Source organism: Maylandia zebra, linkage group LG2, assembly GCF_041146795.1.
Source record: "Maylandia zebra isolate NMK-2024a linkage group LG2, Mzebra_GT3a, whole genome shotgun sequence".
In the NCBI taxonomy this organism is placed as follows: domain Eukaryota; kingdom Metazoa; phylum Chordata; class Actinopteri; order Cichliformes; family Cichlidae; genus Maylandia; species Maylandia zebra.
The window spans coordinates 40024318-40050413 of NC_135168.1; the positions used below are offsets into that span (position 1 = coordinate 40024318).

Here is a 26096-nt window from a genome sequence, read left to right on the forward strand (position 1 = left end):
CAGTAAATCTAATTTTATGGTTTTGATTTGCTCTATAACTTCTTCACTTAACATACTAACCGAAGAACTTATCAGAAACGCCCAAATGAATCCTTACTGACTACAATGACTATAATAACTCATTTGCTGTAACTAACTGACCTTGTGGAGAAGGGGTGGGATGATCGGGTAGAGGGGGGGGGGGGGGGGGTCCTCCCGGACAGACAGCGATGGAGGCAGCGAGGGGGTGGAGAAGGAGAGAAAGCGAGAGAGAGAGAGAGAGAGAGAGAGAGAGACGAGCAGAGAGAGGGGGTGGGTTATTTCTGAGCTCAGGGCCGAGGATTAGGCAGGGAGCAGTCCCAGTACGATGACAGCATCCAGCTTTTAGCCAAACCCCCCGCACACCACATCACCATCATCATCTGGCGCGGGAGGATATTTTCGAGAAACGGATTTCGTCTCGTATAAAATCTCTCGTCTTTTAGTAGAAAAGAGGGGGGAAGCCTAACCACCAATCCCCCCCTCCTTAGACTCCCGGTCTCCCGATCAACCACGAGGTGAGTCCTTTACTTATTTCGCGGCGTTTGCTGTCTGATGAAGGACAGGAGCGCCCGGCTGGTTACGCAGGCGCCGACCGGCACCTTGCGTTCAGACAGCCCTGCCATTTGCACCGATTATCATCTGAATATGAATAATTTAACTCGTGGTCACTTTCCCATCACCCGCGGGCTACACCCGGGACCCTATATTTGACGGAGGTGGCGGAGATTTAAATCCGATTAAGATTACGCTGTAAGGGAAACAACAAAAGAGTGACGTTTCTTCTTCTTCTCTCTTTGTTTAGCCCCCTGGATTGAGGGGCATGGCTGATCAAAGTTAGTGTCTGGCCTGTGAGATGGCAGATATCGATGCTTTTAGGGGCATTCATGATGGGTTTGTGAGAGAGGCGCTGAGGTTAAATCTCACAACCCCCAGTATATTAATATTATATCAACATAATATAATATACAGTTATAGCAAAATCTCAACAAAATAGTGCTCGGTCTATAATTCACCATATTCTCAAACGCATGTGTTATGCATCGGTATTGGAAATCCACGCTGTCGTGTGCGCAGTGAAATCACCGTCACTAGCTACAGATGGGAAATGCACGGACGAAATCCTGGCTGATCAGAGGAGGAGGGGGGTGGGTGGGTAGGGGGGATGCCAGGAGTCTGGGTAGTAAAACACGCACACTATGAATGGGCGTAGGCGATGTGCAGCCAGCCTGAGACAATCGTCTCTTCCGATTTTTTCTTCGCTCGTGTCCTTTGGCCATGCACCGCTCTCCCTGCTCTATTTCTCTCTCACGCTCCCGTGCCGTGTCAGGCATGACAAGCGCAACATAACTAGACCGGAACAATGCGTTTCGCTTGTTCTGGGGCCCTCCGTTTAACGCATGGCGTGATTTAATGTGACCGCTTTGTTGCGACCCAGACGTGTGTAGTAATGCAGCTTCCACTCATTGCTATCTTCTCATTGATATCTTCTTTTCATGCTTCTGTTTGCGGTCCGTATGGCGTTTTGGCGGATCCTAAACATAAAGCTGCTTTCACTCAGCGTGTATACATGTGAGCACGCCGCCTGCGCTCCTGCCAGCGCTGCAGGCTTTGTGCTATGACTCAGGGATGTATGCTGAAGCATGTGATGGGAATTGCTGCTCTGAGGTCACTCCGCCAGAGAAGAAAAGCGACGGGCAGAACTTGCACATCAGGAAAGACTTGATGCCTGGCTGCATTATCCTCGATCTTCTCTGCTGACTGCTCCTCTGCCCCACTTAACCAGAGCCAGTCTACCATCCTCTCCCTCTCTCTTCATCTTTAGTCTCAGCTCCATGTCTCCGGGGCAGACTGTGCTGCTGCTGAGCTGGTGTTTTGCTGCTCCTGCTCCCAAAACACTGACCAGTACGACCTGCTCAAGAATTCATCTTCAGTTCATGTTATTATAAAGAGGAAGATTTCCGCTAATTAGTAGTCACGGGTTGCCTAATGTGATTGTAGAGGCTGTTTCTGGTGGATATATGAAGGACTATATCCATGCATCATGGGTTTATTATTGAGTATTTTACACCTGTTTCTTCCTGGAGCTGTCGCCAGAGGAAACAGGAGACGTGACCTCATTCATGTGACAGCTCTCTGGTGATGCCACCACTGACTGGCAGTGGTATCTTAATGTAGGCCAACCCCCCATTTCTGTGAACATATAGCAAAAGACTTTGAGAATGAAAAGAATTTTCCTTAAAAGCCCAAGCAAATCATCGGCTCCTAATAATCAGGTTTTCTGTTCTTAGCTGTGATATGAAATATTGAAAGCCTGCTGTATCTGCGTTATTACAGAACCCGGGCATTATTATAGCTTGTAGCAAACAGACTGAACTCTTATTGCTTTTACTTAAAGATAAGACTTGTATTGTGTTCCTCTTAAGGATCACCGACTTGAAGGAAATTGACTCAGACAGCAAAAGAAAAAAAGTGTTGCAGAAATTCCAGACTTGCTACATCTATCACCCTGGTATATCCAAAAGCTTTCCTCAGACATCAGACATCTCCTCTCTTTTTATGTCTGTCTGCATGTTTCCTTCTCTTTAGAACCATGAGAACCATTGATATAGATCTGTGACACAACACAACGTACCCATTATTTAATAGTGCACAGGGGAGCTCAAGCCTTGCCAGGTCGCTGATGAAAGGGGGAATGAAACAAGCGGTGCACGGTGAGCTCGGTCTCCATAATGCTAATGGAATGAGCTGACAGACGGAATGAGAAACAGAAGATGGGATTATGTCTGGAAGACAGGTTGCAGTAACAAACAACCAGCAAAACACAACATGCCGTGAAGTTAAACAAGCAAACAAGCTGTTCCTTTTAAAATCGACCTTATCAGTGATTTTATTCCTTCTTATTTTTTGCAATTGCATAGCATGGACCACTGCCACATGCCGCATCATATAAGGAAAACACGCAACCTCCACCAATAGAAAGTCAACAAAAACCCCTACAGCTAGCTTTGGTGATGTTTCTACTTAATTTTATGGCAGACCATCACTTGGAAATTTTGTACAGCATTTTATGCTGGCATGCTTAGTGGATGTTGAATCTAAATATTTAATGGGCACAAGAAAGCATCAGCCTCATGGTAGCCCTAAACAAAAAGTCAGAGATTCTCCAGAGTCAGCTGGATTCATCATCCATGCGCCTCAAGAGTCTCCCCCAAATTCTGTGGTAATATTTGTAGACATACACATCATGGTGCCCACGGAGCCACAGCCAATCTGGCTAAAAATACAAGACTATGTAGGGACATCTCACAGGTTTGGTGGTTTGATCTCTGCCTCCTGCTACTTTGTATCCTTTTACTGGATATCAAAGCACCTCTAAAAACCTCTTCCAATCTATGTATGTATGTGTAATACCATATAAATACACACGCTTTAACTCTTTACCCCCTGAAAGTCTATTAAGAGCAACACTTGAAATGCTTTTCTGAACTGAGCAGCTTCTGTCATATTTCAGGCCTGCTTATAGAAGAAAATTACTGGGTGTGTATCAGAAATTAGTGAGGGTGGTCTCTACCTCTGCAGCTAACCTCGGAAAAGGCCGGAAACTGTCCTAATGGCAGTCAAACCACAGCTTTATTGATATATACTGAGGTGTCAAAAGCTGTCATTAAGGGTGCGGGGAAGGTCGTCAAATGTCGTCTTTATGGAGAAAAGAGTTAATGAAAAGCATCTGATGATTCATCATGGAGTCGCTTTTTAATTACTTTAACCAAAGTTGAACATTATTTTAGACACGGTCCATTTTAAGTTCTGTGGTTATACAACATCCACATATTGAGCTTCTTACACGAAGCGACTTACAGTTCCTTACTTACACGCATAGAGCTACAGTGAGCACTCAAAAGCGTCTTTTTATTTAGACATTCATTAGCAAATTTAATGAAATAATCAACTTTTTTTGACTTTCTAAGAACACATTGTGAGCGTTTCCCCACCTTATATATAAGCAGTCAAGCATTTATTTACTTTATTTTTAAAGTCCTTCAGTATGAGTAAAGCAGGGCTGCCCAATCCCAGTCCTCGAGAGCTACTATCCTGCAGCTTTTAGATGCATCCCTAATCCAACACAGCTGAATCAAATGGTTTGATTACCTCTTCAGCATGCCATCGTGTTTGGCAAAGGCCTGATAACAAGCCATTCATTTGATTCGGGTGTGTGGGAACAAGGATGCATCTAAAAGCTGCAGGACGGTAGCTCTCGAGGACCGGGATTGGGCACCCCTGGAGTAAAGTATCTTGTTGCACTAAGTAAAAGACAAAGAACAAATCCTTCACTCTGACTGACTCTGGGGGGTTGTGTTGTCTGCTCTGCTTGTTGTTCTTCACGTTTACAACTTTGCATTTATGAAATCTGAATCATTTCAGCTGTCTCACATTAAATCCCCCCCCCCAAACACCACCACCACCACCTCCTCCAGTCCTCCAAGTATTGAAACACGCAGTATTTTCTGCCAAGCGTGCTGCTGTTGGACTGAATGTTCCCTGAAGTCTGTGTCCAACTTTATTGGCAACAACTGTGAGCCAAAATGAAATGTGGAGTTGCTGAACCAACCCCTGCTGCCGCTGTCCTGCACCTCATGCGGTGCAGCTGTATTCGGCGTGTCGTGCTCGGCTTGGGAAGGGGGTTGGGGTGCGTATGTGTGCACGGGACAGATTGGGAACAAGATGTCCAAAACACCCAACCGGTCCTTTCTAAATAAAATCTGTTGTCGAGTCAGTGGATTCATGCCCTGATGCGACTTCTCTGTGCCACGTTCAGGTTTTTCTGTACCGACGTGGTTTAGCCCAGCAGTGCTAATTGGGCTTAAAACCATTTTCTCTTCAGCTGACTGCACAGGAACTGCCCGTTCAGTACCACCTCTCAGCCCCCCTGAGGATAGAGTCCAGAAGCCCAATTCTATGAACTGCATGCGTCCTCAAACTGGGATTAAATAACTGGCTGTTTTGTCAGCGACAGAGAGACATTGTGTGAGGAAAATGAGCAGACGGGGGAGGGATTGTCTTAGAGAAATCAGACACAGACAAAAGAGAGAGAAAAAAAGAGGGAAGACAGACTTTATTACCTAACAGCATTCTTCTACGTTCGCCATGTAAAGTGAAGGCTGGTGCAGGGGTGAGAAGGTGAAGGGAAAAAGAGGAGGGAGACTGAGTGAAAGGCCAGGCAGGCTCTGAGGCTTACTGATGAGTTGTTTGCATGGTGAGCTCGGGGATTTCAGGACGTGACAGTGCAGGATGGCATTTAAGATTCACTATTGATTCAGAGAGAGATTAAGGAGCAGACCCGTCACCGTCTTCCACTGTGCTGGGTTTGGATAAAATGAAGATGCTGGCACATATTGAGAAAACTGAAGCGATCTCTCACAGTCAGAGAGGAGGGTTCTACCAACGCTACAGGTCTGAGTGTTGTCTATCTGTTTGTTAACAGCTCCTTCTGTCTCACTGTTTGCTCTCAAACGGTGGTAAAAAACCTCGCCTTCACTTGACCACCCTTTCGCCCGCTCCTCCTGATGAACGGACTCTGTCACCTTCCACTTTTTCTTCTTTATTTCCCCGTCCTCTCCAGCAGCTTTCTCCTTTCATTTCTTTTGGCGCTGCCCTCTTCACCCTTTTTAAAACTCTCCCCCTTTTCTTTTCCCTCTTCAATATCCTGTCCTTTCTTTCTTTTCTTTGCCCTGACCAATTCTCTTTCTGTATCCCTGCCCCTTTTCTCAGCCCCCTTAGAGCCACCCCCCCGCGCTCCTTTCTCCCCCTGCTTCCAACCCCCATTCGCCCTCTCTCCTTCTGTGCTCACTCTTCTTCTCCTGGCCTGTGTTGGCAAAGTGGCAGAAGGAGGCGGTTGGAGGCTGAGCTAGCTGCATTAGCCCCATACATTATTCATGTGCCCTGCAGTCTGTGTGGGTCCAGGTCCTCCTCTGCCTTGTCTGAGGGACACATGGGCCTCGTGAAAGAGCTCTGTGTGTGGGACACAGGGCCCGATGGAGGAGCTACATGATGGGACTATCAGCTCCTTGATTTCTGCTCCCTCTTGTAGAAGAAAGCAACAAAGAATGAGCGTTTACATCATAGATCAACATTCAAGTGCAGAATAAAGTGGTTTCCTTAGATGAGAGCAAGAATGTTTATCCAGTGTTTTCTCCTAATTCAAATTTCTCCTTGTACACATCAAAGCCCTTCATTTCCACTGAAAACCAGAGTCTGGCTTAGGTTTCCAACATATCTGCCCTGATGTTCACATGAAAGACTTGTCCCCTTTTAATATCGGCCAAGATCGCTGTTTGCCTGGCAGTGGTTCTCTCTCCAGCTCATCGGGATTCACAGGCTGTCCTCTCTGCTTTTAGAGCACACCCAGTTAACTGAACTGTTAACTGAACTGGGCTGTATGAAATTTTAATTTAGACAACCAGACGGAGATGGAGTGCCTCCTCTCTCCATCGCCATGAGCTTTTGAGGCTGTGGAGGAGCAGTGGATGAGAGCGAGAGAGCCTCTGGGACTAGAGGAGGAGCCTTTTTGGAAAACCACAACCAGATACTTGTTTCATGCTCACATCTGCTTTGCCTGACACACTTATGTGTTAACAAGAAAGTATACTGACTACTTGATTAGAATTCACTTTCTTTTAATGAACAGGTTAAAAATTGAGCTAATAGAGGTTAATCAGTCCCAGAAACCGGTTGTTTCCTGCTTCATTCTAATTATAAACTTGTCACGTGGATGTGTTTTGACAGGTTTTCCTGATAGTGTTCTGCTCTGCACAGGTGGTGTAGCTCCAGATTGGCATCGGCCCTGATGATCGCAACAACCCCTCTCCACCTCTTTTCAACCTACCCAGAGCTGATGTCTCAGAGGGCGAGGGGGTATGTTTGTTCCGGAGTCTTGAAGAGACAAGCTACATCACGGTGAGTCACGCACTCTCTGAGTCTTCAGTGAAAATGTGAAACACCGGGCTGTTTGCTTTCTCTCCTTTTTTCGAGAACTATGAGGGAAGTGCAGTCACAGTGTATTTCCTCTTGGATCTGCTAGACTAGCTTTACTAGTAAAGCTGCAAATGTGAGCTGCAGTTGATGATGGCCAAGATAGTAAACTCGTTGCTCCAGTGCTTAGGTTGTGTACAGTATGTATATAAAAAGTGCTGCCCACAGAGACTGTCACTGGAGATGACTACCTGACTCTGCAAGGGCAATGAAGGTGAGAGAAAGAGGGAGAAAATGACAGACAGAAGAGAGGAAGAATCATCTCACCCAGCACTTGAACGTGCACGTATTTGCCCATCCATACACCTGCACGTTTAACACATAGTGAATGTTTCTTCCAGTGATCAAAGGGGGAGCAGATGTAATACTAAGTGCACTTGGTTCCTCGTGTGCATTTGTCTACTACCTACTCTCACTCAGTCTTCTTCATCCATGTTTATCTGGCTCTATCCGGATAAGCAGGAGGTGCTAAAGTGACACCCTGACCAGTGCGGGCTTGTGCAGAGCGAGTACCTCTAATCCTCTTAAAGGACAAACCTACACTGCATGTTTTACTACCATTAAGGAGGGCTAGTCAGCGCTGGCCTCCATTCAGCAGAGACACTGAAGCAGAGGTGGGTGAATGTGAAGAAAAAGACAAATTCTATCCCATAGATGTACTTTTACACACAGTAGTAGTGCTTAATATCTACCGTTTACAGCACAACATGCATTGTTTTTACATAACTCAGAAGTACTGTGAGGTAATTCCTACTTTAATGACTCATCCTTCCTCATTTATTGGACACAGGCATGTTTTTAAAATGCTAGGAACAAGTGTGGCAGACGGCCAGAGCCCTGCCTCTTTTAAGCTCTTCACAGAACTGTTGGCATGCAGCAGTTTGATCCATATTTCCGAAGGCCGGTCAGACCGAGCACTTGGATTGGTTTCCCCCAGGCCAAGGTATGGATCATTAAGTTTCAGGAGGGCATTCATCATCGTTAGCCAAACAGATCAGATCTAGGTCACTGCTTTTCCCGTCCCTGCCAAATTTTCCCCTTTGTTTTCCCTCTTTCAGTGGGTGAAACCGCCCAGCATGGCCACAAACAGCAGATGAAGTATATCACGAGGGAGTATCTGCTGAAAACAAAACTCAGCATAACTTAATTCCCCTTCATGCCGCAAATAAAGGCTGTCAAGTAATTATCAGGCGCTCTACAAGCCTCTTCCAGCTGCAGAGTATTGATTGGCTGAAAGAAACAAAACCCTTTTGAGGGGCGTAGTAAGTCTTGAGATTTGGTTTGCGTTCAGTCGAACTCCCCAGGGTTAAAATGAGCCCTCCATCGCTCTTTATGTCCTCACCACTGCCTTGTTTAAGGGGCAAGCTCAGCAGAAAATGTACAGCTGCAGAGTGGTGGTGTTGTGAACGTTCATACTGGGGCATACTTGTGAGTCCTTTTATTGTGTGATGATGCAGTTGTTGTTGTTTTTGAGAATCAGGTCATTTCGCCATGTTTTGCTGCTCATGCTGACTAAACTCCACCCCTTTCTCTCACAGCCTTTTTTTTTTTTTGCTTTCTGCTCACACATCTGATTATTCATAGTGTTCGAGGCAGGCTGCATGCGGTGCATATAAAAAAGGGCCTAGATGCAAATGTAGCTGGAGCACAATTCTCGCACTGATTGCACAGTCCAAAAAAGACAGAACTGAGCTCTGAGCTCAGTTTCATTTATTCCAACCAAATCCTTTCATCTTCCTCCCACGTTTCCCTGTTCCTCTGCGTGTTCATGCACTTTTCTCTCTTTGTCGCTTCAGATAAATGGAGGAGCAGGAGCGATGCAGGAGCAGGTCTCCGGCTCGGAGGGCCAGTCGGGTGCAGCAGGTGGTGGGGACAATAATACGACGCACTCGAGAGTCTCTTAGCAGGTACGGAATTAAAAGGAGTCTGAGCTGAGGGGGAAGATGTTTTTGTGGTGAAATCAGTGCAAAGGTGTTTAGAGGGTGGATTTTGATGGGAAGAAACTGAGTATGACAGAGTTTTAAAAAAATATATGCTTATATGCTAAAAACAACTAAACAATGTGTAAAGAGTGGAAGAGGAACTTTAAGCACGTCTAAGCCTGGTGCCAGATTCTTGAGTGACACAAAAATGAAAAATGTGGGAAGTGCAGGTGTGTATTTGTTCAGCATGCTGAGGAAATTTACTGACTCATTGTGAGTTAGCAATAGCTAAAAAAAAGGGTAAACAGCACGTGGAAAACAAAAAGAGGCAAAAACTGAAGAAGAAGCTGCCTTTCTCAACCTGTTATGGACGCACTAAGACACAAACACAAACCAAACCTCCTCCCTACACCCACACACTGAGCCACATAGCTAAGTACATATTCAAACCCGAACTGCCTGACTGTCCCTCTCTCATACACAAACTTGTCCCACAGCAAACCACAAATATGTTTTCAAGAATCCTTCATATTTGGCTGTCCGCTAAGACTCATTCTCAGCAATGAACGCGTTGCTGAGAAATCCCAGTAAACTTCCTCCTGGGAATTCCTGGCGAGAAGCATATTCGTAATCGTCCCCGAGGGGAATTTCGGTTCACAAATAGTTGTCATCACTGTCATCGCACATCATAAATAAACGACAAGCATACATTAAATGCAATCATGAAGAGAGCTGCAAATGCACTGAAAGTCCGCAGTTAAAAACTGTGTACTACCCTGGCCTGCAGCTTGTTTAGCAATCCAATAGCTGACAGAACAAATGATCTCATATATTTATTTGCTTTAGTCCTCCCCAGCCTTCTCATATGACTTGTGTTGAAGCTTTGCATAAAGAGGGTGTTGAAGGCCTGCCAGAGAGACCTTTGCCCTGTGACGGGGTCTTAGTTACCAAAACACAGCGAAGATCTATCAAGTTGGTGCAAATGATCTTTCACAATATTCTCCCGGCCTGTTTTTGTTAATCATGTTGAGGTTGTAAAACGCACAGATCACACCAAAACCTAAACCGATTCAATAAAAGTGTCAATGTCTGATGTGCCTTTGTGAAAACGTCAGACATTTTTTCATTCAAAAGTAAACCTATTTCCAGGGTGCATTCAAGCCAAGGATGTATGTTAATCTGTTGGTGTCATTTAATCAGTGTTAATAACAGATACAGCTTCTGAAAGGTGATTATATGATACTTTTCTCTAATTAGTTATAAATTAAGTGTATTTAATAATAGTGAACAGACAACAACATGTCACCTTGAATTCTATATCATTTTGAGATTCACTTTGGTTCATTTTGACCTTCCATTGCCTTGAAAATGTTCAAGGTTAAAGGTTCAAGGTAAATGTACACCACAGTAGTTATTGTGACTTGAATAAATGCTGTTATTTTACACCAGTAAAGTGAACTTAGCATGCTTTTCCATTATCTTTGGTTATATATATCCTCTTATGATGGTTAATGTTCATTTAGACAAGTTTCTAAATAAAGAGGTTAAATAGAGAGTATTCCTGACCTGAATGATCAAAACACTCGATTTTAGAAAGTTTCTTTCTACTGCAGCTCTCGGTGTGGGTGTAGCAATCCCACTTTTGTGAGGAACAGCCAATCAGAAGAAAGTTGACTTAACTGTAGAGAAGCTAAAATAAGTTGTCTTCAGACAGTGAGTGAAATGAGAGGCTGCATATGGCCTAAAATATATACAAGCTGTCTGAACTGTGGAGCCGGAAATACTGTGTGACACCGCAGAGAAGGTTCGCTTTACAGGATTTCTGTGCTACGTTTTAATCAGCAGTCACTGTGGAACAAATAAGAAACGTGATCTGGAAGAGCAAAAAGTAAACTTTCTCCTCTTTGAATACACTACTTGAATACATAGTATCTCTTCATGGCTGTCGTCGCCTCCAGTTGGATAACCCATCACCCTGTCTGACTTCCTCAGAGAGCGGTTGCTAGGCGATGGGAGGTCGCAGCGCTCCAACAGTCTGTCCAATCAGAACTTCCAGGCCAAGCTGACATTGCAGATTACCAGGGACCCGGTCCTGGACAGCAGCACTGGACATGGCTTCACCCTCACCACAAACGCACCCCTGCTGGTCAGGGACATCGCCACAGGTACATCGGCCGTGCAGTGGCTGTGAGTTAGCGTTACCAAATTGCCACCTGCTTTATGCAATTTTCGCTGCATGCAGCAAGCATATTTACACTTTACCACTCTCTCTCTATCTCTCTCACACACACATAACACGCACACACACATTCCTGGCATTCAGGCCCCGGGGCACGGTGCCAGAGAAGCCACGAAAACAACAGAGCCACCTGCTCATCCTTTCTAAATTCAATCACTTTTCATTTATGCAACTTTGATGGGGGATAGAGAGACTGATAAAGAGAGACAGAGTGCAGGGGGGAGAGAGGGAGAGATGCTGATCCATTACTTTATGTCTATCCTGTAAAATAAGCTGATAAATGCAGTGAGGAGGGTCCCACCCTGCCACTAGCGCTGTAGCTGCTGCCAAGGAAAAGGAGAGACGAATGAGATAGGGAGAGTGAAGTGATAACAGAAGACAAGATTTAATTGAGAGAGAAGATGCCAGCAGGAAGACCCAGAGGGAAATACACAACCAAAGTGCAAACATGGCTAAAGAAAGCAAAGTAATGAGCGTGAAAGTGTACAGAAAGTAGAGAGGGGATGAACAGTTGGTGACACTTAGGGATTGGGAATAGTCAGAGAGGCCATGTTGGTAGATGCTGAAGGAAAGTGAAGGATGATGAAGTAGGGTAGAAAGAGGAAGAGGAGGAATCGCTATTATGAAAGCTTAACAGGAGGGGACTTTGGCTTTTGGGTGTGTGTGTTTATGTGCAAAAGCTTGCCATGCTGTACGGCTTGCCTTCAGTGGGTCACAAATCAGGGACAGACGGGGCTTTGCCAGGCAGACTGGGTGTGTGAAAATTTGTGGGTGCATGTGTTTACGTGCACAGATGCTCAGCGTGTCTGTGTGCTTGTGTGTTAGAGTAAGCTGAAACTGCTGTGCCTCAGTCGTGCTCGCTTGCCTGAAGACAAATGAGTATAAATAGCTACAGAAAGCAGAGCCGAGCCGGGCTGGAAGACACCCAGAATAACCTTAACCCTTCACGTCCCGGAGAGCTCAGCCGAACGCTGTTGAGTCAGCCATATTGAACAAGCACGTGTGTCATTCTGTGTGTGTGTGTGTGTGTGTGTGTGCGTGTGTGTTTCCCTTTGTCTCCACGTACGCAGCTGTGGGTTTTTTTGTTTTATGCAAGCACTCACTCTTTTCATTGTGTGAATTTGTGCATCTGTGTGTGTGTGTTGATGGGAATGCGTGTGTTTAGGAAGTCCTGCAGATGGGATACTATTCCCAGGGGACCAGGTGCTGCAGATTAATGATACAGCGATGGAGGATTTGAGTGAAGAGCAGGTGGAAAATGTCTTAAGGTGAGGAGATCCATCTATCTACAGTTGTGGTCAGAAGTTTCCATGCACTCATCATGGGCATGAATCTCAGGGTAATTTGGGGCTTTTAATATTTTATTTGAACTTTTCTTTTTCCAGGGTTGAATTAATGCCTTTAAAGACTTTTGAAAGCAAGAATTGGGTGCAAAAAATCGAATTTATTTTCCATTTTTCTAAATCACACAGGATCAGTGGTATCCACACAGGCTCAAATATATAGCCCAACTAATATTTGGTTAAATGTCCCTTCTGCAACTTGTACTTCAACGAGATGCTTTAGGTATCAATCCACAATCTTCTGGCATGATTCTGGATATTTGACCAGTCTTTTTGGTAGAGTTAATATAAATGATCTGGTTTCCCTTCCAAAACTACTTTTGAAGTGTTTGGCTTGTCTATGTGGGAAGCTGCCTCTTTCTTGGTCGCCACCCTCTCAGTTCAAGGTGTTTCAGCAGTTATCAGTTCAAGATTGAGCCTTGGGTCTTGGGTTTTTCCTGAACATCCTCACCAATTTCCTCTTGTTTGAGAGGGACAGTTTGGGTCTTCTTCCAGAACAAAGTGGTGACACATCTCAATAATTTGTACTTATGATCGATGATTGTTTAGAAATCTTTCCAGCTTGTGTAAATCTCAAATTCTCCTTCTTAGAAAACTGTAGATTTAAGGGACTGTATGTATATAATTCAGCCTGTATGTGTACTTTCGATTATGTGTAAATTAGAGAAAATTCAAAATAAATTCTATTCTCGTTTTTCACAGTCATTAAAGAAATCAATGACAATTATTTCAGTTGTTTTCTGGGATTTTGACGCTGATTCATGTGTGACTGCGGGTGTAGAAGGCTTAGTGAGTTAGCGGTAGAGGTCAGAGCAGAAGATGCTGACTTAATAGCTGAGCAGAAAGGTTATGATCCCTCCTCCGTCTGTGTGAATGAATGCTTCTTCTCTGTGTTCAGGAACTTGGAGGATTGTATCAATGTGACTATCCTGCGGCACATGACAGTGAGTACAAAGAAGACATTAATGAGCTCCTCACTACACAGTCTGTATGCCATCGCTCATTTAAACATAAGCTGTCTGTGTGCTCCCAAGCATGTGACTCTTAGCTTGCCTCTTCTGACTGGATTAAGCACTTTACATTGTGCTGTGATGTATGTATCGACCGTCTGAGTACAGCTCTGAATGTTTGCATTTTAAAGCCTGCTGGCGTCAGTGTTACTCATGCGTGTCTTAGCCCATGCTTCATCCTTCATGTACAGTAATGGTGCTGATGTGTGTGTGTGCTACAGAATCCCAAGTCATCCATTATGTCAGCAGAGAAGAGAGCTCGTCTGAGGAGTAATCCAGTTAAAGTGCGCTTTGCAGAGGAGGTGGTGGTCAATGGGCACACTCAGGTGAGAAAACCTTATCTGATACAGAAGGAGGCTGCCAAACAAAAAACAAGCATTTACTGTAAGGCTACAAGCAGCAGTCAATTCACAGTCTTCCACATAATGAAATATTCTTCATTAGGGCTTATGGGCTAACATTTCTTGCAATCATTTAATATTTGATCTTTTCTCATCTGATATCGATTATGTCTGACCACATCTCTCACTTCTTTCCACCAGGGAAACTCTCTTCTCTTCCTGCCCAATGTTCTGAAAGTCTATTTAGAGAACGGACAGACCAAGGCTTTCAAGTTCGACAACAACACCACCGTCAAGGTATGTAATAAACAGGATTACCGGCCTAGTTAGAAAGTTTTACCCGAAAAGAGCATTTAGAGCTTTTACTTGGTGGCTTCATTGAGTGGCTCCATCGTATAGTACGTTACACGTTCGCCTAACCAGCAAAAGGGGGTGTGATCCTGGGGCAGGAGGAATGGGGCAAATCCATCCAGGGTTATGTTAGAAATGGCCATATCAAACACGCAAAATTACCTGCTCTGGAAGCCCTCGTGAATAGGAGAACAGCTGAAAGTAGCTCGCTCATCGGCCTGATGGACTTGTTTATCTTTTGATAGATATAGTAACTAAGTGACCCAAGAGATGCCTACATCATTCATGGTTGACATTTTTATTACATAACAGCAGTGTGCCCTAGTAATAAGAAGCCTGACAACAGCTATTTTTAGCGTAGTCTTGAGAAATAGTTCTTCTGGGTTTATAAAGGTCTTTCAAAGTTTACCTTTGGACTTTTTCACTCATATTCAGTCTAGTCCTTGTGTCTTTACACACAACAGAAAATTTGGAATAGACCAATTTCAAATTTGAATTTCAATCTATGAGAAGATAACACAGTTTGACTGGCATAAAATAGTATTTTTGCACCAACAAAAAAAACAATTAGCCAAAACCAAGGCATATCTCACCATGGTGTGCAGTGTGCCCTTAAAGAAACTGAGGAAACAGGGTCTTAATCTACTCTTCACTGTAGCCTCATCAGAAATGGTCTCAGTAGAAGGATGGCCTCCCCAGAGCATGGACCTCAACAATATTGAAGCAGTGAGGGATCATTTTGACAGAAAACTGAGTAAAATGAAGCCAACATCCAAAGAACAGCTTTGAATGTTTTTCAAGGAGCCTGGAGAACTGAAGACTACTTAAACAAATTACAGGAAGGCCTACCTAAGAGATTTCAGGCTATGGTGAAGAATAAGGGTGGTCACACCAAATACTGACTTTCAAGCTCATTAGAACTGTATAAACTCTATTGTTGCCCTATATATGGTATGTTTCATGTATGTTTGCATACATAACAATAAATTGCTGCACCTACTTACCATTTTCCTTGCAACATATAAAGAAATGACTCAAGACGGTCCTCTTATGAGCCAATAAAAAGCCCACACAGTTTCTTAAAACCACCACGAGACTGAGCACACAGGTGAATGTAGCTGTGAGATGCTTGGTAGGACCAGGTGGGACTATTTTGAAATTAAGTGCACCAGAAGCTAAGGTATGATTTCCCCCAAAGGTGTCACAGTGTGGGTTGGCTATAACAGTTGTAGTTCATTGGGAGATACTGTTTCTGAAAAAGAAAATTATGAAAAGGTCAGTAAGTCACCATCAGTAGGTACATGCTTCTGTCTTTATGAGCAGGGTATTATTTTTACAGCAGCTTTTGTATTTCTGTTTGTTTTCCCAGCTGAAGCAAATCTGAGACAGGGAATCAGCTTTGTCCCTTTGCCCTCAGTGGAGTGGGACGAAACATGTTTGTCTAAGAGGTGTGAGCTGTTGGTTTTTTTGTCATTCCAGGACATTGTTCTGACTCTGAAGGATAAGCTGTCCATCCGGGCCATCGAGTACTTCGCCCTGGTGCTAGAGCAACAGTACAGCATCACCAAACTGCTGCTACTGCATGAAGATGAGCTCATTCAGAGGGTGAAGGAAAAGAATCCATGTGGAGATATCTCGTAGATATGTATGAAGATTAAATGCTACAACTTTCCACCTCTATCTTTTGTCTTCACCAGGTGGTGCAAAAGAAAGACTCCCACGATTACAGGTGTCTGTTCAGGGTTTGTTTCATCCCCAGAGACCCAGGAGACCTACTGCAGGATGACCCCTCTGCCTTTGAGTACTTCTTTTTACAGGTCAGAGAAGCTCCTTTATTTGTTGTCACCATTACGGTCATGCATTGTTTATCTCAGAGACTTTTGCTCTGAATTATTTCGCAATTAGACTTTGGTCCTTTCTCTGCGTATGTACAGAAAATAAAACTTTGTACCCACTTTATGCTGAGTGTGCTCTGAAATTCTTCGAAAATATTGCAAAAGTAGCTCTGAAGTCAACATGCAGCCCCTCCTTATAGCTTCATGGCCTTATCCCTATAACACGTTGCTCACATTCTTTAGTCCTTCTTTTGTACAAAGCAGTTACATACTTGCTCTGATGATGCTAAGTCTTGATATTGTTACATGTGGCCTGTGCGTGTTTTTGTTGCTCACTAAAGCAGTGGAGAGTGCCGCTTATGTCATGCCAATTTACTGTTTCATTGTCTTCGCCGATTGTGTTTTCCCTGTCAGTGTCAGGTCGCTGGTTTACTTACAGATATGCTGATGAGCTACGTGCTTTGCAATGTCTGACATGCAGAGTATGCTGGGACAAAAATCAGGTCACTGTAAGGTGCGTGTGTATTATGTAATACTAAAACTGTGATTCTTTCTGCCTGCAGAGTGTTGGCGATGTGCTACGGGAGCGTTTCGCGGTGGAGATGAAGTGCAACACTGCACTCCGCCTGGCAGCCCTGCACATGCATGAGAGACTAGATAGTTGTGGACAGACCAGAACCTCAGTCAAGAGTATTACGTGAGTCATACGCGTGGGAGAGTTTCCGTTTAGGGGTCACACTAGTAGGACACTGTAATTGTGGTACTTCTCATTATAGGTTTTGAGTAATAGGGCCTTGACATTTTTTCACTGCTGCAATTACTGTGATTTGTCTAGGATGAGGCAGCTCACTAAATGCCTAATCTATTAATGTGATGGGAGAGGTTTAGTGGGTGTGTGGAGGATATTTGCCCCATTACTTGAGAGTGGAAGTGTCTCAAAATGCAAAGCAAACATCCATTTTTTCTAAGGATTGCGGTCTGGTTGTCATACATTGTTGTACATTGTATATATTGTAGTACAGAGCAGTTATCTGTACATTTCTATACTTATCCCACAAGTTATAATTGTGAAGACAACTTGCAATTAATGGGGCTGAAAGCTGAACTATGACTGTTTAGTAATATCTACTGGTAGTTTTTGTTTTTTTTTGGTTTGTTTTTTTAAAGAAATAAAGCTCAGTGAAATTTCTGAATTTAACTTCCGATATTAAGTGTATCTTTGTCCTTACATTACAACCTCTTTTCACTTTTCATGCATTTCTTTGTAACATTTTATTCACTGAGTACTTTCATGCCTCTGCAAATGTGGCGTTGACAGGAAGGAGTTCGGCTTGGACAGCTTCATCTCTCCTACGCTGCTGGGCAACATGAGAGAGAAGGACCTGAGGAAAGCCATTAGCTACCACCTCAAAAAGATCCAGTCCCTGCTAGAGCCACGCCAGAAGGTAAATGGATAAGTGGAAGGAAAATGTGAGAGGTGTAAAGAGACACATAGTGACAGCAGTGACTTCAGGCTACGTTTTAGCTGAGATGTATGAGGACTGCTAATCTTCCTAAGGTTTAAAGCGGTATATGGAAGAACAGCAGCTTGGAGGAAAAATAGATGTTTAGTAGGAGGCTAATTAAAAAGGTGAATAGTCAGTATCAGGCTTGGGTAATGCCACCCACCGCCTTTTTTGTCTGTCTTGCTCATACTGTATATCTTCTCTGTGGTGTTATAGGTAATATCTGCCAATCAGGCTCGTTTGGCCTACCTCACTCAGCTGGGAGAGCTCATTTCTTATGGGGGACGGTCGTACACAGCCACAATGATGGTAAGGGCTAAAGGCCTCATGTAAATTGGTGGATCCATTTGCTAAACGATGGAAATTGCAACCAATTAAAATGACTGCAACACTTATTTCCTTTCTTCCTTCTCCTTCCAGCTTCAGGACAGGGAAGTGCTGGTCACGCTGCTGGTGGGAGCCAAGTATGGGATGAGTCAGGTCATCAACCACAAGCTCAACGTGATCTCTACGCTGGTCGAGTTCAGCAGCATCAGCCGAGTGGAGCTGCTCACGGAGTCGGACAAAGTCAGCTTGCTGCGCATCTCGCTGCATGACATGAAGGTGAGGGGGCCTTAGGTGGGATATACATGTTCATCGAGTTGCAAGGCTGTATTATTCGTAAACATATAGACGTGGCACAGATGTTCATTCACCACACTATATTCATGAACATGACACTAAATATAGGTCAAGCATTCTTTCTCTACTATACATGCGATATATAACAGTATACAGCCTAAGGCTAGCTATATATAATGTTAATTCATGAATGCAAAGGTGACTGTCTCTCCTTCTTTCTCCCACTCCATCGCTTTCCCCCTCTTACCCTTTGGCTTTAAACACTACTACTTTACCTTTTTTCTGCAATACCCTCCCCCTCTCAGCCATTTGCCTTACTGATGGACTCTCTGGCAGCCAAAGACTTAGGGTGTCTGCTGGGAGGCTACTGCAAACTCCTGGTGGATCCCAATGTCAACGTCTTCCGTCTGGGGCGCCCAAAAGTGAGGGTGCACCGGATTCCTGCTGAAGAAGGTGTGTGTGGGAGGTTCGCCGTAATAGAGGGCGTGTGCTATGAATCCCTATCAAGTGAGCAAAAACTGTTTCACTTAAAACGTATGACTTTCTGGCTTTGGCCTTTTTGATAGCCTTTTTTTCACCTCACATGTTTATTTATGTCACCATCCAGTACGGATACGGATAAAAAAAAAAAGATAAGATGTCATTTTTTTTTTTTTACTATCAAAAATTAAATATTATTCTCCTTTATGAATGCACTAACACAGCTTTCGCAATGCTTGTCTGGTGTTTGTGCACTTTCTGGGTTTTATTAGGTTATGTGTCTCGCTGCTGCAGTGACTCAGACGACTCAACAGACGAGGATGACCCGATGGATTCTCAGAATTACAAACGCCCAGACCCAGCAAGTCAGGACTGGGAAGAGAGGAGAAGAGAGGAGGAAGAGAAGAGGAGAGAGGAAGAAAGAAAAGAGAGAGAGGAGCACAAAGGCAAACAGGAAGTGAGGATAATAGTGACAACAGAAGGTAAAGGAAATGAGAGTCCAGATGAAGGAGGAGCAACAGGAAGTGGTCTGCATAAATTCAGTGTTATGGATGAAGAAATGAACCTGGACTCTTCCTGGTACCACACTGACCTGCGAGTCACCAGCAGCTTCTCCAGCTTGTCCAGCAGTTCCTTGAGCACTGCACTTGAGGAGAGCAGTGCTGCCAGCAAATCCAAATCTCGCCTTCACGGGCCGCACGTAGGCGAGGATGTTCCGAGTTTTGATGTTCACCACCCCTACCTCCTGGAGCCAAAACGCCATCAAGGGCCACGTAGACCCACTAACCTCAATTACCGTGGGAATGACAACTCTTGCCTCTGCTTTGCTGACCTCTCCAAGTCTGACTTCCTACCAAGCCCGCCTGGGGCTACCAGTGATGACGATGATGACGATGAAGAGGAGGAAGATCGGGGCGCTGAGACACTTAGACGTATTTCTAAGATTCCTAGTTCAAGAGATTTGAGAATGATTGACAGCATACCCTTTCAAAGATCACCTATTAAAAGAAAGAAAAAAAACCCTCCCAAAGTCCCAGTAAGAACAAGTTCAATTCCTGGGAGCAAAGCAGGAAAGGCTGAGAACCGCCTATCAAAGGATGAAGACAGCATGTTTCTGACACCTTCACCCAACCCCAAGCCGAATCTTTTGGTCAAAGACAATGTCTCAGACTCTGAGGATGAGTTTTTCGATGCACAAGAGAGATTTACTCCTCCAGTTCCTGATCTCTCAGGTTTGTTTACAGCATGCTTGATAACTTAGTCCCTTGATGGTATATTTATCTGTGTACTGGTGACATGTGACAGCACTGTGACTACGATATGTTGAAAGGAGACGGGACAATTGTGAGAAGATGTGTGTCGGTCCATTAATACCTGTCTTTCTGTTGTTTTCATTTCATTTTTCTCATTCTCTCACAGATGCAGAGCTGGCTGACCGACGCAATGCTAATCGTTTGAGTGGAACCTGGAACAGTCTTCCAGCTGTCTCGCGGAAAGAGCCGTCATCTCCACTTGCCAATAAAAGCCAATCCTATAAAGCCAAGAAAGAAGCGGATACACTTAAAGCCCCTTCGAATCAACTCAACAACCAGCAAGGCAGTCCTTCAAAGCCATCACAGAAACCTGATGTTAAGGTCAAACCACCATTGGCACCGAAACCACAGCTGCCTCCCAAACCTCAGATCATTCCTCCCAAGTCTCCCCAGCATGGGAGATCATATGCCCAATGCAATGGAGATGCCTCTGGACGTTTGTCGTCGGAACTCCTTGAAATGGAGCCGGACACCATGGAGTTCAAGTCGGTCACATCAGGTGGATTGCCTATGTCGTCATCCTTGATCACAGCAGTGCGATATAGCAAGCAATCACTATCACAAGATGAAGAAAAGACAAAAAGACAGGAAAGCAGCACAAAACAAAGTAAAGATCTAGAAAATGGAGCGCGTGCTGTTTCCAAAAAAGAAAAATACATTCCTGATGAATCGCAAATTCCTGAAGCTGAGGGGAAAACCAGTGGAACTGACCTGCTAACAAAGACGCCAGCAAGCCTAACCCCAATCACTCGCTCTAATTCAGGAACTAAGCTAACAATACCCCCTCCAGTGCCTCCCAAACCCACTTCACCAAGCAATCTTCACCCCTTATCGCTACCTGCCAGCTCTCCCGTCTCTCCTACTGATCCAAGCAAAGGGATCTGTAAGGATGGCGTCAGTACTCCAAATGGAATTCACCCTTGGAGCAGTCGTAATGGGAGCATCCAGTCAGGACCTAGAAGGGTCTCTCTGAGCCACGAGAGCCTTTCACCCAAAAATACAGATGCACCTCTTACAGTTACCACCTCGCTGACCTCAACCAATTCTAAAGGGGGCCTAGAAAGCAGAGAATCTGGAAGATCTGGTTCAGGATCTGACCTGAGAACCAGCTCCTCCAGTCTAGGAGGCAGGCTACCTGCCTCAGCCCTGAGAGGGAAGATTCAGGCCCTTCCTTGGTACATGACCCGTTCCCAGGAGATATTAGGAACTCTGGACTATCCGTCCACTAGTTCCATCAATGGCGACACATCTGGATTTGGCTCTGGTTTGTCTGTAGCCAGTGGCTTATCAGACCTAAACAAAACTCCTGTCAAGGACAAAGAGAGTGTGCCCTCAAAATCAGGAATCAAAGGGACCATTTTAGATGATGGAGCTGAAGTTGTCATAGCAACAATCAAAGAGGCCCAAGAATTGTCGGCACACATGAAAAAGGCCAGTGGAACAAACGGCTCCCACCCTAATCTAAGTTTTAGAGAAAATATTGCACGTAGCAGCAGCGTTTCATCAGAGCAGCCTCAATCGCGGTCTCATTCAGCAGTCGGGTTGGGAGGTGTGTCCAGCATGGAGATTGGAGGTGACTCACCGACCTCCTCACTGGCAGACAGCACTCCTCCACAGCAACACCGGGAGGCTTGTGGCTGCCGCACTGTTTACGCCAACTGTTTCAGCGGAGACACAGAGGATGGCGTTAGCTTTGATGATGAGCTCACAGTTTATGAGTTCTCCCGTCGCATACGCCCCAAACCTGTCCAGCCGGCACCTGCCCCATCTCCTACAACAACACCCTCTCTCAAACCCAATATTCTTTCACTGCTGAGGGACAACCCTCGCCCGCTGTCTACTTTCTCTACGACCTCTTCTGAACTCAGTCCTCTTGTTTCGTGTCCAGTTTCACCCACAACCTCATTCGGCGGCTCGCTTCGTTCCCTAACTAACAAGAATTATGGTGGGCTGAAAGGCGGCTTTGCCTCTCTGCGTCACGATATAGATCAGCTTCTTCTGGTCTTAGAACGAGGTGCACCTGAGCAAACAGAGCAAACATCATGCCAAGATGCAAAGCAAGATAGCACAAAGTTAAAAGTAGGGCCTGATCTAAATCATAATGGAACCGAAGACAGCCCTGCCCCAGAAGCAAGCCTAAAGTGTAATAGGATGACACCTGCTACCATGACAGAGGCCGAGAGGAGTCTTCTTCAGGCTGAGGCTCGACGGTTAGCATCTGGATGTCAACGAGCCACGCGGGTAGGCTGGGCGCCCGATGAAGCCCTGCGTTCTTTATCCAATAGTTTTAGTGCCCTGGTACAGCTGTCGGCAGCCTGTCTGCAAACAAACCCTTGCACTGGTTGTGACATGTGCCATAATACAAATCTGGTTCAAAAAGTTGAGGACAATGATGGCCAAGAGGCCATGGACAAGCTGAAAGAGATAGTGGGGCTGTATCGGGAGTTTGTTGGGGCTGTTGAGACAGCTGGAACTGGCGCTGGGGCAGTGGGTAGGAGCGGGGGCATCAATGGGACCGTACAGGGTCAGGGAGAGGGCGACGGGGTAAGGCTGCTAGCCAAACGATGCACTGTGCTCATCTCGTCTGTATTCGCACTCACTCAGCTCTTCCGGACACCCACGGTAGAGCCCTCGGACACACCCGGACATGTACCTCTAAACTTTTGATCTGTGAACTTTTACCCACTAATAACGCACTGACTCTAGAGGTGAAGACAAGAAGAAGCAGCACAGAGCTATCTGGTGTGTAACGCTTGTGTTCTTGTACAGTAAGTGCCATGCACACCACACCACAGCACACACATCACACACACACCCACATTGAAACACAAACACCAAACACACCCCTAAAACGAAGCGATGTCACTTCGTTGCTAAACCTCTCCTTGGACGCATATGGACTATGCATTTGTACATATGAATTTTATAATTATCTCATAATTCTCTTATTTTATGATACAATATGTGTATGTATGTAATGATGAATTACCCATGTATGTATTTATGTATTTATTTTTACAATATTTGCACCATGATCTGTGACTGGCAGGTCTCTGGTGAGGAAAAAAAGAACTATGGATGTCACTGGAACTTTTTTTTTTCCCCTCCCCTTTGAGACAGTATTACGTTATCTTTTTGCTGCTTTAAATATTGCTCCACTCCACAAGGTGTAATCTGTAAATTGTCATTTTCTACGTTTATGATTACGGTACATTTACTGACAAACTACAGGAACTATTCTGTATCTCACTTGCGAAATATAGTAATAAACTGATTTGTTTTATATGTGCAGGTTTTGCACCTTTGTAAGGATTTAGTTTTTCAACATTACAGTCACAACTATACCATTACACAGCAGGGAGAGCACTTTTGACTGTTACAGATTGCACCTTTTTTTGAGACATGTACCCTTGTGTAAACTGTTTTTCTGCCCCTTCCCGGTCCATACCTGACTTTGTGTGAATGCTTCCTGGATATAACCCCATTACCCAATCGTATGCAGTATTATAATATTACTCTAGTTTTCATCCAAAGGACACTACATACAGTATATATTTTCTGGGAATGTGTGGGTGAGGTCCACCCAAACAGGGGACCTTATTTATGTAGTTTTTTGGTTTTTTTTGACGAGGCACAAGAGTGACTGTTAAACTCTATCCAGATGTAGCAAAGATCCAAAGTCTTAAAACACTGAGCCACAACTGTTCCCTGCCAATGTTTCGTCTTTGGGTGCACCACTTTATTAACTGAGTACTGACTGATGGATGGGCTGATGGTCAATGCTGGGGTCAGAACTGTAGATATACATTTATATCTCTGTGTCCTATTCTGTCCCTACTTTAGTTTATGGCTATGCAAACATAAACCCCTCAACCCCCCCACATACTCTGTTGTTTTTTGCGCTAACATTAAAAACAAACAGCAGCTGCATTATGTTTGCTTGAATATAATGGATGCTTTCTTTGTTTGGAATGTTGGTTTTTGTCTTGTTTCTGGAAAACTTTCTGCATTAAGGAATGCAACATTTTGCAAGGTTGCATGGCATTAGCATTTTGTCAATAGAAAGACTTCTGTCTATACTGATGTCTGTGAACTTTCAGTAAAAGGACTACGTTGCTCAATCGGTTTGCTGATGTACAGTGTTCACTTATCAGCTCCTCCATATCACATGACGCCATCCGATTTGAAGGATTTACTCGAGCCACCTACAAACAACAGGAAGCTAATTAAGCCAAATCAGTCAGCGGTTGCTTATTCAAATATGATAAGGGGATTAGCTGAAATAAAGACTGCTTAAGTGCTGAGAAACAGCTGGTGAGGGGAAAGGTAGTGTATTTAATCTTCCAGACTGATGACTGAGGGAAATTTTGTTAAGGTAGTTGTGCAGCCATTACCATGCTAACGTCAAGACGTTGTGTCTCAGGAGGGTCTCCTGTTGTTCATTAGGCTGGCTCCATCAGTAAAGAGTGCCTGTGTCACTAACTCTTTCCTGTACGGGAACATTGTATGAACAGCATTTCATAGTCAGAGAGTCCACTGTGTTTCTACAGAAGCAGCCACTTTTCCATCCCCACATAAAACATGAAGTTAGTGTACCAAGAAATGTATTGTTTGGGAATAAATGAAACACTGACCTTAATAATGCTGTCTTGAATATTTGGGAACTGTGTGTACTTTCATTTACCAACAAGCAATTCATGAAGCTCCATTCACAAATATCGAGTGTTATTTATGAGATCATAAGAGATATCACTGCACACCGATATTCAACCCCATGGTGAATATTTCACTTCAGCAGATAAACTAATATTTATGAATCTCATAGCCTCTGTACCATCTTTACGCTCCAACTCCAAAAGTCTTGGGTCACCCCTTATTTCTTTATATGTTGCAAGGAAAACTGTAAATTGGTGCAACAATTTATTGAAATGTATGTAAAGATACATGAAACATACAGCATAAAATGCAAAAACTGAGTTTGCACAATTCTAGTGAACTTGAAAGTCAACATTTGGTGTGACCACCTTCATTCTTCACCATAGTGTGAACTCTCTTAGTAGAGTAAATTCTTTAAGTAGTGTTCAGGAATGGTTCTCCAGGCTTCTTGAAGAAATAGCAAAGCTATTATTTGGCTATTAGGTGCCTTTTGCTCCCTTCTGTATCAAGATGATCCCACCCTGCTTCCGAAAACGATTGCTCAAGAGCAATATAACAAATCTGGTTTATTGGAAGCATAGTATAAAGAAATGAGGGGTGGCTCAAGATTTCTGCACAGTACAATAACGAATGAAGATTGTAGGATTGTTTTTTCAGTGTTAATTTCCTACAGTTTCAAGATGGCAGTGTTTGTCTATGCATGAGGCCACCCCCTCCCCTTTTTGCTTTTTTGGTACTGGTCTTCAAACTATGTGGAGAGCCAATTAGCAGAGTTCAAGCAATATTTCTGCTACTATGATTAAAAAGGATTTTTAGATAAATTTGCACATAAAAAAAAGTTAGATTTCATCTAAGACAGCAGTCAGAAGGACACTTGATGTGGTGCAAAGAGAGCTGAGAGGCTTTGAAGCAACAGCAGTTCAGCGCTTCTTGATCTAAAGTCCCTCTGTCAGATTGTCCTTAATCTGATCATCATCTGCTGTCAGACTTCTTGACACAGCAAGCTAGAAAGTGGTACTCTGTGCTGACCCAAAACTCAGTCTCACAGTGCTGACTTGATGTCATTTCTTTTAAACAAAAATCCTTGACAACACTTACGCACATTGCATAAGTGTTGTCACTTACAAAGAAGGGATTATAATTAATAAACGGGAAAAACAGGTCGAATAGTTTACACATTATCATTGTATGACTCATAGGTACAGAGCAATGAGGTCACAAAACAGACACAAAAACTGTTTCATAACATATGTGTGTCTCAGTTACGTAAAGGAAAATCTTTCTTCTCTCTAGGTGAAAAAATGACAGTCAGCTCATTTTTCCTGAAGTACTTCTGTATTTATTCAGGTTTTAACTGAGATTTAAAACATTTTAGCACAATTACTAACGTGACATTTCATTTTCGTAGTGATCCAGAAACTTTTGCTTCA

The 26096-nt window shown here is 44.0% G+C and overlaps 1 protein-coding gene across 3 annotated transcripts; it reads left to right on the forward strand.

The window, feature by feature from the left end:
• Positions 1-287: 287 nt before the first annotated feature.
• frmpd1b (FERM and PDZ domain containing 1b) lies at positions 288-24664 on the forward strand. 3 transcript variants are annotated; one of them, XM_004545405.4, is made up of 17 exons: positions 288-536; positions 6835-6975; positions 8847-8957; positions 10965-11137; positions 12377-12479; positions 13453-13498; positions 13786-13890; positions 14107-14202; positions 15736-15861; positions 15954-16073; positions 16655-16788; positions 17410-17536; positions 17813-17905; positions 18017-18199; positions 18523-18724; positions 18970-19929; positions 20117-24664. In XM_004545405.4, exons 3-17 carry the CDS (start codon positions 8851-8853, stop codon positions 22675-22677), a joined length of 5136 nt encoding a protein of 1711 aa, XP_004545462.3. In that variant the 5' UTR covers positions 288-536; positions 6835-6975; positions 8847-8850; the 3' UTR covers positions 22678-24664. The 3 variants fall into 3 exon arrangements, with proteins under 3 accessions (XP_004545462.3, XP_004545463.3, XP_076729638.1); XM_004545406.4 differs by having other exon boundaries at positions 18523-18670; XM_076873523.1 differs by lacking the exon at positions 288-536 and adding an exon at positions 4341-5472.
• The last annotated feature ends 1432 nt before the right edge of the window (positions 24665-26096 follow it).